General features: G+C 29.1%; 1 protein-coding gene across 4 annotated transcripts in view; it reads left to right on the forward strand.

The window, feature by feature from the left end:
- Positions 1 to 14,909, forward strand: part of LOC130441850 (rho guanine nucleotide exchange factor 12) — a 229,572-nt gene that overhangs the window by 199,614 nt on the left and 15,049 nt on the right. For all 4 annotated transcript variants that reach the window (XM_056775661.1, XM_056775664.1, XM_056775662.1 and 1 more), the window contains one exon: positions 13,303 to 13,577. In XM_056775661.1, the coding sequence (XP_056631639.1) occupies positions 13,303 to 13,577 (275 nt within the window). The remainder of the gene's footprint in view (positions 1 to 13,302; positions 13,578 to 14,909) is intronic.

Genomic DNA, 14,909 nt, shown 5'->3' on the forward strand with positions numbered 1-14,909 from the left:
TAGACTAAATGAATGCATTAAATAGGCCATTCTATTGAGTAACATAAAATGAATGTCAATAATTCTGATATCCTTTAATTATGGTATAGATATGATAAATGCCCAGTAATTATATTGGTACAATTATTGTTATTGTTAAAATTGATTTTATTTAAAATTTCACTTCAATTATATCAAATATTTACGGACCAGGATAGCACATTTCAGCACAATTATTTTTCAATTAAATGGAAAATTCCTACTATTCACAAAGTTAAAATACTTTTTACATGTATATCTATTATTTCCTGAAGATAACCTTTTATCGTCGCTACAGACTAGTGGTATCAGTTATAAATTTCTATATTTAAATTTAACAGCATATGATATTTCAATAACTAGTCCTGACAACAAAAGAGAAATGTCAATCAAACATTTATTACTTGTCCAATTAGTTTTATTCTTTTAATCATATATTATTTATGTGACAATACTATTTGCTAAAATTCTTCGAAAAAGAATCGCCAGAAAAACGATTTATACCAAAAGTTTCTTCCAACTCCAGGGCTATTATACATCGTCACATCATTGATAGTTCGGAATAAAACAGTGGAAATGTAACTTTTTTCAGCCTTGCCTTCTTGATCTGTTTACATTCTATCAAATGGTAATTAGCCTACCATTAAGCGTTAAGGTTAGTAAGCCGAAACATTACTTTTTATTTATATGTATTTGTGTTACATTATAGTATTCTTTTATGCAACTTTATACAGGTGAATTGTTGCCATTGCTCTGCATATCTAAAGGTCAGTCATGTTAGTTACTTCGATATATAATTTAATGATATTCTTCAAATTTTTCACAAAATTGAGAAAAGGTTTCAATTCACCAAAATATTGTAAAAAAATTTGCATGAAAATGTAATGTGTAATTTTGGAATTTTTAATATTAATAAAGAACTATCATTATTTACCAAAGTTGATAAGCAAAATTATGATCTATAAACTATGTTTATCAAATCATTTCATTAATAGACATTGGAAAAATTCTAGAAATATTGCAAATTCACCTTTCTAAATCCATGTGTCCTTAATTTCTTATTCCATATGTCACCATAATATATTTAATAATCATTTCTCAATCCTCTTAATAAGAAAATTCATAAAGACCTATGTCCATATATCACTAAATTTTTACTATTAGGTGGCGAGTTTTATTAAATTACTATATTGGAGGGCTACAGAGGTGAGGCATTCGAGCTGAAGCCCTCCCTAAAACGTCTAAAATTTTTTTGCTAGAATGTAAATTTTATACAAATATAATTAGCTTGAAGCTCGACGAATAAATTCATTAGCAAGAATGACCTGAGTCCACTACTACACGTCTTCAATTGTATGATATCAGTTGACGTTTCAATACTTTAGTTACATTTAGGTTGCCTGCAAACAATCAACATGAAGTATTTTGATTTTTGTGCCCACTCCATTTATATAGTTTCATTGAAATGAATGCTCACTATCGAGGACGCACATACAGCAGTCCTTTCACAAAATTTTCTCATTGTTTAACCCCTTCCCCCTCAAAAAAATCTCGCCACTGCATCTCACTGCTCGGTTCGCGTTCGGTTACATACATTTTTGAACACTTTGAGTAAGATCTCTGCTATGAATCATGAAAAAGAGTTATCAGATTTGTTTTGACTTTTGAGGTTTCATTTAACATTTCAATGCTTACAATTACAAATGTTATTGGACAGTTGTTTGTACTTATTTATTGTGTGTTGTTTTTGTATATATAAAATAATAGTCTTATTTCTAATGCATAAGAACTGACTGAGTATAATTCTACCTCCAGAAGTAAATAAATGATAGCCAGCTTCAGTACGAAGGTTCTCTACTGTTACACAGCAAATAAGCATTTAAAAAGTCAAATCGTATACTTTTGTAGGATTCCATAATTCACAAATTACTGTTGTGACCACCTAACTTCAATTATTTTGGGTTGTTTTTTAAGTTATTCGTTCACAGTTCGGCAATTACCACGATCAATCACCTGATACAAAATGCTTTCTGCTGGCTTTGTTCCACTAACATTATCGGACGAAACTATTGATATGTGATATATAGCCAGATAAAAACATACTTAGGAAACTCGCATATAGCATCTGTAATTGAATATCTCTTTTATGTCTTTGAGTTACAGAAAACTTTTTAGAATAAAGCAGCTATTAAAATATCAGGTATTATTCCAATTATTATTTTTACTAAAACAAACACATGGTTAAGTGAATCACATTTTTATTACATGTGTACATTTTGAATTGAAATATACCAACAAATTATTTTCCTTTAATAAAAATCTGTTAATATTTATTGCTTATTTTTGTTTGGTCAAGATCAAAATATATCAAAATTTACATATTTTTATATGGCTTGTTACTATTAGAAAATAATGACGGACGTTTTTGTTTTTAAAAAGTTTATAATTGATTGTAACAATGCTGTAAAAACTAGATGATAAATATACTTCCCAACAGGCGTTTAAAATTATCTCATATAATCAAATTTTTCAAATTTGCCAGTGTTTTTTGATAAATAAAATTTTTACTTCATAATTGAAGACGAAGGTCGGGGAATTTATTGAACACATAAAACTTTGATGTGTGTACGTGTGCTTTCATTTATGGAAACGAGAAGGAATTTTACAATTTAATTATTACTGATTATGAAGCTTTGTTTTGAAATATTTCATGAGCGGAGTAGATTTTGAATAGTTATTAGGCAAAGTCTGACCTATTGTAAGAAAATTTGACTATTATTAAGTTGACTTGGGAAAAAAATTTTCTTTGATAATGAAAAGTAAAACGCGAACTCTTGATTTTCTCTTACTTCAATTATAGTGCAGTTGTATTTTTCAAGAAGTGATTTTAAGTATGTTTTATGTATAAGCAGTAATTTTATTAGTCCACAATTTTTGAGAATCGTAATAATCTTTATTGAGTAAAATCATTTTCTCAATATCATACTCCATGTCGCTGGATACAAGTAACACCAGAAACTTTGACAAGCATCTGGGAACTGTCCCATGATTCATGTTGCCTTTGTGATATTATATATTATATAGTTGATGATAAAGAATTCAAAAGGCTTCGAGGAACAGAACAAATTAGGAACATCTAAGGTGTACCTTCAAATACATCTGGAATTCAATATCAATATAGTGTATTAAATTGTTGTTGCTTGCTATCATTATTTGTTGATCAATAATTTTGATTTGACCTTGTACTGCTATTTTGAAAAGAAAAACAAGTTGTTGAAACTAAACATGTTGCATCTCTAATCACGTATATTTACAGTAACATCTGAAACGTTATGTTTGTTTGGTTTAAGGTAAATGTAATAGAATTATACTATAAGTAGCAGGACCGTCCTTGATAAGCATCGGACAGGTCAGCCCGCTGTTTCTTTTTTTGGTCCAGTCACTTTTAGTTCGTGTTCTTTAACCGATGTGAATTTTTTTTCTCCGCGATGAGATAAAAACGCGCACCATCAGTGATTCATGGTCAAATTGTACAGTACTTGTTTTCACATTTTCTCAATAGTTTATTCTACATTAATTAATCGATTCTTATGTAAATTTTTGTATTCAGTGGTATAAAAATATTGTTCCTTTCGTGAAACATACCACATTTGGGGATTATTTTTAAATCTCATATTTCAATCTACCAGGGACACATAATTTATTATTTTTTGTGTCAAAATACTTATATTCCAATGTAGATTATATTCGCTTTTTGTTAAAGTGTATCTACATAAATTTTCAAAAATTTTCATTAGAAATTATCAAGGTTTGTAGCACTAATAACAAAAAATTTTGTGATTTATTCTCATTTGTCAATCTTTTCTAATATTTTTTTTAAAACGTGTACGTGGATATGTTTTCAAAATTTTTTTGTAGGGATTTTACAATAGTTAACTAATAATAATAGTAATAGCTTTTAGCTAGTAATTTGACTACTAATTCTAAATGCAATGTTTCAATTTGCATCTCTCAAGGATAAAATTCATGTTTAGTATAATCCATATTAGAAAAATCATGGACTTGCAGGCTTATCTAATTATTCCTGTAAACATTTAAAAACAATGATATATTGAACTGTTTAGTTCTTATTCTATCTAATTGTACAATCTGTATAAATAAATGAAAATAAATATGTAAATGTTGAAATAATCTAGAAAAGACTGTTTTAAGTCCAAAATTTGTAAAAATATAGAATTTAGTAGATTGAGTTGTAGTAGAATAGCAGGTCTGCAAGTAGTAGCATTATTTTAATTCAAGAAATCAGTTTTTTGCCAAAAACATATTTATTTGGATAACTGTATATTAGCGTGTATATTATAAATTCTATGAACCAATAAATTTCCATTTTTTCCATTATTTTGAAAACAATAAAGTAGCACTACACAAAAATTGTTTTTGATTAACAAGGAATAAAATAAATTATGGTTGTATCATACCCTAATTGTATACCATATTGTTTTATAATATTTAAAATAGTAACATAACAATATAAGTGTGAACAATAAAAATGTCGTTTATCCGTCCGCGCTCGGGATCAGCTTCTTTTCGATGTTCGCATAAACCACCGTCTGTGGAGAAATTCGAAGGTAATGGAGGAAAACGTGTTGAAAGAAGAGGGAGTTTGACCTTAAATGTTGCTTCTATTGTTTACGAAAAAAGGAGAGGCAGTTTAATTGCTAGGTAAAGTAAATAAAGGGGTTAAATTGTTTCTGATTCTTAAGTGAAGCTGTTATTTTCGACATGTTGGACAAGAACTTTCCTAAATTTCCTAGCCATGTCTAATATTCTTAATAGTTCAGTTTTATCTTTGGGTTTTGGCATCTCTAGAATCGGTTTCACATAATTTCTGTTCAGTTTGACACCTTACTTTGAGTAAATTTCACCTATAAACTTAACACTTCTAGATTTAAATTGAATTTTGTCTCTATTAAATTTTATATAACATTTTTGTGCTCTTTCCAAAACTAACCGTAAATTATTATCATGTTCCTTTTCATTACTGCCGGTTATAATCAAATCATCAAAGTAAAGACCTACAACTTCAATGTCACCAAATATTTCATAGTTTTGTTTTTGAAAGACTTTAGGCGCTGAGCAAATTCCAAAAGGTAGATGACAAAATGTATAAATTCCAAAGGGTCTTCCAAAGACACAATATTCTTGACTTTGTTCATCAATTCGAATTTGAAAGTACCCGTCTTTCATATCTAAAACTGTGAAATATTCTTTATTATTAAGTTTAACTGCTATTTACTCGGCTGAAGGAATCAAAAATCTTTCTCGTTTTATTGCTAAATTTAAATATTGTGGTTCAAGACACAAGCGTAAATTCTTATTTTTCTTTACAACTATCACCAGAGGGTTCAACCATTCAGTCGGCCTATCAATTTTCCTTATAATACTTTGTTTTTCAAGATCATCAAGCTTAAGTTTTAAACTATCTTGCAGTGCAATTGGAATCCGTCCAAGTGGTTGAGAATCAAGACCAAAGAACCAAGACCCTCAAAAACTACTGGGTATCTTTTAACAACATGATCGAGTGATATAAATTGACCAGAATCTTCAACAATTGAGTCTACTCTCTTTACTAAGTTTAAATCAACGCAATCAACACAACTCAGTAGTGGCAATTCGTTATTATCACAAACTACAAAGAATATGTTTCTAACATTGTCATTAACTTGACACTTTAAAGTGATTTCTCCTAATGTTACCTTATGACCTTCTACAATAATTTTCTTCAACCATGACAATGGTTTCTTTACACTACTAACAGAACCAACTTTTCTTATAGACTGAACATATATATTTTCTTATTCACTATCACTGAAACTTTCCCATTTCTTCTCAGAATGGTTAATATTATACACTTTTTTAAACACATTCGCAAAATGATTGCGTCCCTGACATTGCACATGCTTTATTCCAAGCAGGGCATGGATTTTTCTCTTGATGTACATAGCCACAGAATTCACATTTCCCTTCTTTTTTTCTTTCACAAAATGCTTAGATTTTGCAGAACTAACGCCAGCTTCATTCTGCAAAGCCTTCAGCTGTTTTTGACTAACTTCTCTTGTTCTACAGATGTTTATTGCTTGTGTCAACTTTAGATCAGATTTTCTTAACAATTCTTCTCTAGTGCTTTGGTTGTAGATGCCCAACACTATCCTATCTCTTATGAATTCTTCTAATAAATTACTATAATCATATATAATATATAATAATTACTATAACCAGTTGTTTCTCCTGCTGTTTGTAATTATGTCAGAAAACTATTGAAACTTTGACCCTCTTGTTGCGTTATACTGTTAAATAAGAACCTTTCATATATAACATTTCTCTTTGGTTCACAGTGATCTCTAAATTTTTTCAAGACATTATCAAGAGTTTTCTGGGTCTCCGGTAACGAATCAAAAGGGTTAAATAAATCAATACCATCATCACCAACTAAGTTCAATAGAATTGCAAATTTTTTATATCAAGTTTTTACACCTGACACAAATAAAACTAATCTGTGAATGTCGCACCACATGTATTTATTAAACATCTTAACCAAAGCTGCCGTATTAGTACCCTCTTTTCTAAAGTACAAAACACCGGTTTCAACCCCCCATGCCTGTTAGACCAATTAATTGTAACTTTTAATTGACTTGTACAAAGGTGGCGGCATAGCTATGAAATAAATATATAATTGATTACCTATATAATATATTTTTTCTATTTATTTTGGTATTTCTCTATGACTAGAAACTGTGTGGCAACTACCTTGAATAATCTTCTAGTTGCTACAATTCTCTTGTTCTAGTCTTGTGTTCGATTATTTTCATATTTGTTATCTGTAGACTGTCACTGTATATTTTTAAGTTTGAGTTTAAAGTTCTCTCATCTTCTGCCATTATTACTATGTCATCTACATATAGTATCTCCGAAATTTTAATGTCTACCATTCTCCAGTAATTGAGATTATATTGTTTTATTTGTCTTTTTCTTCTTATTCCTTCGTTTAATACATCCTTATCTTACTCCTTTTTTTGTTCCTCCATCAGTTTTTCTCCAATTCCACTATATTCCAGAATTTTCCTATGTCGAAAAGTTTTCAAGATCTAGAAAACAAAGGTGTATCTCGCTATCTTCTCTTATCGTTGTGTATCTTCTAGATATAGAAAGACTACGATGCCGAACAATAATTTCAAAGTATGATTACCCACATTTTTTCCTAAATTCAATTTTATTTCTCAGGAATTGAAAAGTATGTTGGATTAAAGGTAATAAACAAATGTAATGTAATTATTTTATGGACGGTTTCAGTGTACACGTGTAAGACTAAATAAAATTTTTTCTAACACCTTTCTGAAAAATCTGTATGAGTTATAATGGAAATGCTAACGGAAATAAACTTTTGATTATTTATTCGATTTACACTCTAATAATCCTTGAAAAATTTTGTTATTGATCCCGAAGTTTGTTTTATCTTAATTATTGAATTTAAATTGTGAAGTAGAATTTTCAGAGAATCGTAAACTTTTGATTTATGCACGGAAATTGTTTGGCATTCTCATGAACTATAGAATGCACGTTCAAAAATATTATTCTTCTGAAAAATCAATAATAGAACTTGTAATATATTGAAAGAAGAAATAATGATAACGTAACAAAATAATAATATATAAAAGTCTTTGAGAAAAGGGAAATTTTTGAAAACCTTGGAAGTTATCATTTGGCAACAGTATTTTTTTGTCGATTATCAATCTTATTCTAAAATAATCTTGTTTTAAGCTTTTTGTTAATATTAATAAAATTAGAAAATAAACTTTAACATTGTCAAAAAGTTTGTGGTCTTTACTCAAATTTAGGTGTGTATAAAGGTCTTATTATTGAACTTCTTTTTAGTAAACTTGATCGAAATAAAAGCAAGAGGCAATACTACAATATATATATATATATATATATATATATATATATATATATATATATATATACAATATAGTTTTCTGGATAAATTATTTCGATTTTAGGTCTCTATCAATTAAAGTTTGGTTTAAAAGCATATAATATTGACGTTTAGACTACTTTTAGTCTTTATCAAAATATGATTTGATAGAAATATGTTTTAACAAATTAATTTTTCCTTAAATGTAAAAACATCTCAAAAATATGTAGCAGCCATCTATGAAATTATTCGGAGGTTGCATTAAAATTTATAAAATAGAATAATAAATTTCATTCAAATTATTTATGTATTTTTTATTATTGATAACTTTCTCTTTTTTATGTATGTGAACCGTTTATAAAAATTCTATTTTTCGTGTGTTTAATTTATTTTCTTTTTTATTTTTTCTAATTTTGGAAAACCACGGCAACGCTGTGATCAATTTGTATAAATGTATAACTATCGTGCAAGGCAGACACTGTACAAACTATAAAGGCCCGTTTACACGAGTTTAGTGAGCAAGTATTTAGTTAAGTGTTTAGTTAATTTTAAGCACAGTGAACAGACATGTTAGTACAGGTACTAAACACTAAACTGTCTGTTCACACTAAACTCGTGTAAACGGCCCTTAAGAGTTGACGCGTGTGTCAGAATATTGTAAAATATGATAAATTAAAAATCATATTCCAACGAAAATATAGTTTCACTTATTCATACTTGCAATTAGTAAGTAACAATAGCATAATTAAAAACATTTTCTGGTCCGTCGTGAGTCGGATATGTGAATAAGTCTCGTATTACACCAATATTCAAACAAATCAAATATAAACAATAAATTATATAGAAAGAATCCACAAGTTTGAACCTGTTCCAATCTTCTAGTCAAGTTTCCACGCTTTGAGGAATATCAATTTGATCAGATGTGCCAAACTAGAATAATATAAGATCAGCCCGATCCTATTTGCATCTCTATTCACCATTGTCATTAAGGTCATTATTGCTAGATCGTATTTTTTTGAATTATTTTCGATTTGTACCAAAAAAGTAACAGACATTCAAGTATTATTTTCGCACACAAATCAAATTAGATACAATTAATAATTACTTTGTATTATAATGGCTAATGTAGATATTAAACAACTTATTAGAAATGGGGGATTTATTAAAAAACTTTTAACTAATTTTGAAAAGTATATCAATTCAATAAAGGACGGTGCCATTTTACCTTATTTAAAAGATATTCAATTACGGTATGACAATAATATTAATCTAACTCATGAATTTAAAAATATACGAGGGTTAATAGAAGAACGTTATACAAAAGAAAAACTAGACCGACAGTTTGATGAACGGGAGCCTTTTGAAAACAAATACTTTAGTAATTTATTATTTCAAAAAGAACAGGTCCTGGAACAATAGTAAATTGTAATAAAAAAATAAAGTTCAATGGTTACAATTTTGAATTTTATGTGAGCAATTAATTCAAATACCTATCTAAATGATACTCAAAAATATAATTTTTAAAATAGTGCTCTAAAAGGTTATGCAAAACGAGTCATCTCTGGATGTGATGAGTCTCAAGACTCAAGACTGGCAAAAACTTTGTGATCTCGATAAAAAACAATTCCCAATCTATATTCATTGAAAGCACTTTTCAATATTAATCCTATTATTAAAATCACATTCATGCAACTCAGAAATTTAGTAGATGACATTTCAAAACATATTACAGCACTTAAAGGAATGAAGCTTTCCAAAGAAGCCCTTTAGGGTATGCCTATTATTTTATCATTTACAATAAACTTGATAAAATGACTCAAAATAAATGGAAAGAATCTTTTACTTTATCTGAATTACATACGCTATACAATTTTCTAGAATTTTTCAAAGAAAGATAAGATGTATTGGAATCTTTGGAAGAGCCTCATTCTCAAGCTAAAGTACACATTAATCATAATCAATCAAATATTCAAGTTCAAAAATCGCCAAAAAACAGGGTCGCAGTCAAATACATTTATCAATTAATAAATTAACATGTAACTTTTGCAAAGGTAACATATTTAGATAGGTAATGACTTTAAAATTAAGCATCAATGAAAGGTGGGACAACTACAGTTATATTTAAACTGTCTGGAAATAGGACATTAAAAAGAAACTTGCAATTTAGGTTTCTGTAAGGAATGCAGACCAAAACACAATACATTATTACATAATTTTAATACAATGAAAACCATAAAACAATACAATTTTAAATTGGTCAAACTGTTATTCAGTGACTAACAATTCTTCTATCTCTCAGTATTCTTCAAATGTTCTATTACAAACAAATTCAATATATAATCAACAAAATAATTACAATTCATCTATTCTTCTATGTCTAGATATTCAAACTATAATATCATCAACCATACCAACCGAAAAAGTTGATATTTCCTCAATAAATATTCCAGATAACCTTAATCTAGCCAATCCCGAATTTAATATGCCTAATCAAATCGACATGATTATTGGGGTCACTCTCTTTTGGGACCTTTTATTGGAACACAGAACACAAAGTTAGGCTGAATCATTTCCGGGTTAATTTGAAGTTGAAAAAAAATCTTGATTAGTAATAGTAAACAAAAATTTTGGGAGCTTAATTAGATGTCTATTTCAATGTCTGAAGATGACCTTTTTTGTGGAACTCTATTCAAAGAAATCACTTCACGTCACCCTAACGGTCAATTTATTGTTAAACTTCCATTTAAAAAAGCCACCTGAAATATTGGGTAATTTTGAAGAAATAGCTAATAGATTCGAGGTGTTAGAGAAAAAATTTGGATCAAATCCAGAATTTCATAATCTTTGCAAGAGTTTCATTCATGAATATATACAGTTAGGTCACATGTCAAAATTATCAAAATCAATTAACAGCCCAAATTACCACTTTCCACATGATGACGATTTCAAAGAAACAAGTATTACAACAAAACTTAGAGTAGTTTTTGATGTAATATGTACAACTAGTTCAGAATGGTCTCTCAATGACTTAGAGTTAGTAGGCCTTAAAATTCAAAATAAAATCTTTGATATACTAGTCAGGTTCAGACTCTACAAATATGTCGTCAAAAATGCACAAATTTTAATACATAATGATCATAAACAACTACAATTAGTAATTTTGAAAGACAACCCAAATGAAGACTGTTCAAATGCCAACTCAATACAGTGACATATGGCACAACATCAGAGCTTTAACTAGCAATCACATGTATCAATCAATTAGCTATCGAAAATCAAAATTCATTTTCTATTGCATCAAATAAGATTTTATCAGACTTTTATGTATCAATGAATTGCAAACTAGATGTATTAATGTTTCATCCATTATATCGTCAGCAAATTTCATTAATTAGAAAAGCACAATTAGAATGTTTTTCTGAAGAAGTAGCCATTCTAAAATTCTATCAAAACATAAGTTTAATAATTTTGTACCATTTCTTGATGAAAATAATATATTACGTGTAGGTGGTAGATTAAGATTTACATCACTCTCCATTCATACAAAACATCCGATATTGTTCTCTTCAAAAAACATTTTCCCAAAACTGCTATTTATACATAAACATCACATATTATGACACCCAGGTCCTCAATTATTGTTGGCATTCATCAGGCAGTTCTATTGGCCTATCGGTGGATGCAACTTTACAAAATATTAAAATGCTATGTTTGCAATTTACCAACTGAATGTTTCTTATCTTGCTTGGGAAGAATCACTTCCAGACGTGGAATACCATCTGACATTTTTTCAGACAACGACACTACCTCTATTGGTGCCAGCAACCGATTAAAAGAATTGGGCGTCTTTTTATATAATAATCAAGATTATATCAACAATTAATTAATCAATGATAACATACGGTGACACACCAAATTTCGGTGCCATTTGGGAAGCAGCTATCAAAGCACTATACATATTTTACAACGCATACTGTACAATAAACAATTTATATATGAAGAATTTTATTCTTTTTTAGTACAGGTTAAGGAAATTTTGATTTCAAGCCCGCTTTTATTACCAATACATTAATCCCAACGATTTAGAAACCCTCACACATTCAACTCCATCAAATAGATTATCACGACTCCAAGACGACATCCAAAATAAGTATCAACAATTTTGGACATGTTTCAAACGCGAATATATTTCTCAACTACACATGCAATATAAATAGAAGGATCCAATAAATCATTATTAATGACTGGAACCTTTGTACTAATCAAAATCTTCTAGGTCGAATCCTGCAGCACTCCAAAGGAAAAGATGGTGTCTCCAGACTTCAAGATAGCTATCACAATAGAAAATTGATTATAAAACACATGTCAGGGCGTTACATGAAATTTCTTGATTAAGAAAATAGTCATATACTAATATAAGGCAACTGTTAGATAATGTTACAAACACATCAGAGCTTTGGATTCTCTAGGTGAACCTATTCAACATTGGGATGTACTATTGTAATTTTTAATTTCTTCCAAACTTGATAGGTCAACAAGACGTGAATGGGAAACGTATGCCGAACCATTAACGGTTCCTACTAAGTCTGATCTAACTAATTTTATTAATAAACGTTGTAACTTATTACAAACAATTAATGTAACTATAAATAACAGAATAATCAAGAATCTATTAAGCCTTCAACATTTTCAAAAAATAAAAATCATTTTAAAGTTATTAAATCAGGTTCTATTTCTAATCTAGAGCACAAAATTTCAGTATGCGAAAAATTTCTGCAAACGAATCCAAAGAATCGATATTATGAAATAAAGAAGCACAAATTATGTACTATACTATAGTAGTATTACTACTAATAATAATATATGGGGGTCCTAATTTAGTAAAACTGCTCTCGACAGCTATAGTATATAGTATATAGTATAGTATATAGTAAAGAGTTTTAATATTTATCCCAACCTTATCGAAAACGTCATATATTTTCTGATATTGCAGAAGTTAAAACATTATGAAATCCTGTTTGTTGGAAAAATATTGATACCCATTCTTTACCACATTAGGTTTTAAAGTAATGCGGCAATAAACTAAAATATTTAACTTTTATATCAACTTTAAATTAGTTTTTAACGATATTATACATTTCATTTTCTAAAAATCTCCATTTCTCAAAGTAATCTCACATTTGAAATAACTATATTTGAAATAAATATATCAAAATGTTCCCATTATGTATCTATCAACGGATTTTGTGGTTTTATCACTACTACTCAAATAACTGATTAAAGATGCTGTAGTAAAAGTGTATTATTTTTAGATGGTTCAAACATTTTACTGACGCTACAGAATCGTACAAGCGTCAAGGTAAATCCCTTGACCGTCAAGAACCTGCTTCAGATTCCGAAACAGAAAGTGTACAAGATCTGCCGCCGACGGAAGACGTTTCCGAACGTGCCGAGACAGTTGGAGGTGCAGAATCACCAACGGATACTGCTGTCGACGAACCTAGTGAAGAATGTCAAGAAAAAGAATCTGAAAGTGGACAAGGAGAGAGTAAAGAAGACGAAACTAGAGCGTCTTGTACGACACCAGGTATGTGGAATCTTACGTTCGTAGTAATATCACAAAGTGAACTATACATCTTTTCGCTTACACTATATACCGGTTTCGATCTTATATGGCATCTTGACAGCTTGTACTCACTATTATTAAAATAAAATTAATGAGTTGTTTATTACCAGACCTCTACTTTCAATTTTAAAACCGATCAACTGTAGAAGTATAAGTAATGTCATCAAAGAAATGTGGTCTTATTAAAAACAAAATAAAATTTAAGTTAATCTTCTTCAAAATACTAACCTTGGTTAGCAATGCACTTATCCCAAGGTTGAATCAATGACTGGAAGAAGTTAGTGGATCACACTGTGCTCTCCCAATTGAAGAAGACAATAACTAACCGTTATATTTGATTATGATTTACTGACCTATATAGTGCGAGGGGAGTTTGGAAACAATATTCAGTCTTACCGCATTATCATCATAGAAAAACTGTTGTGTTGCGAGCTACTTTGGCATTTTTTGGGGAGTGAAGATCTGTTATACTATGGACAAACTGCTAAAATGGAATCGGTTAAAATTTATCATTGGTTGACATATATTTGGGTATGGTATAACAGATATCAAAATGCATTTATCATTTTTTTAATCACACTTCGTATGTTTTTTACTTCCAGAAAACTCGACATTTGGTTTGGAAAATAGTTACTTTCAAATATATAGAGGTGAAAGTGGAATTCTTTATACATACAGTTAGTTCATTATTGATTCTCACTATTTTCATATTTTTCAAAATTTTCTTTTATTCGTTATTTTCTATAAAAACCACTTTTTATGTCTTCAGATTACCTATGAAACTGGAAATCAATATCTTATTATAATTGTATAAAGAGTATGAAAGATTTAAATCTCTTGGTATTTTCTTAAAATTATCGAATAAAATTTTTTTATGATTTTTTGAATTTTTGAATTTTTGTAATTTAGAATCTATGAGTTGAATACATAATATTAAGCCTGGCATTAGTATACTGCAAAATGCAATTTTTACGAATTTAATTCCCACACTCTAAAATATTTAAAGATTCAAGTATTTGTCTAGTCATACTTAGAAAACGTTAATTTGTGTGATTATATGATGATAACTTACGATAACGTAATCAGATTTCTCTCTACGTTCTCCTTTATTCATTTACGGAAATCATCGATAATCCGATTATGAGACGATTTGGTACAAATCAATTATTTTCGAATCGTAATGTACATACGTAATGTACTACGACTAATTGCCAGTTGGTGTCCGAAATAATATGATGTGGCTACACAACCAAATATAGTCATACAAATTTTGAGAAATCTCTTCATACACAA

This window comes from Diorhabda sublineata, chromosome 3 (genome assembly GCF_026230105.1).
Source record: "Diorhabda sublineata isolate icDioSubl1.1 chromosome 3, icDioSubl1.1, whole genome shotgun sequence".
In the NCBI taxonomy this organism is placed as follows: domain Eukaryota; kingdom Metazoa; phylum Arthropoda; class Insecta; order Coleoptera; family Chrysomelidae; genus Diorhabda; species Diorhabda sublineata.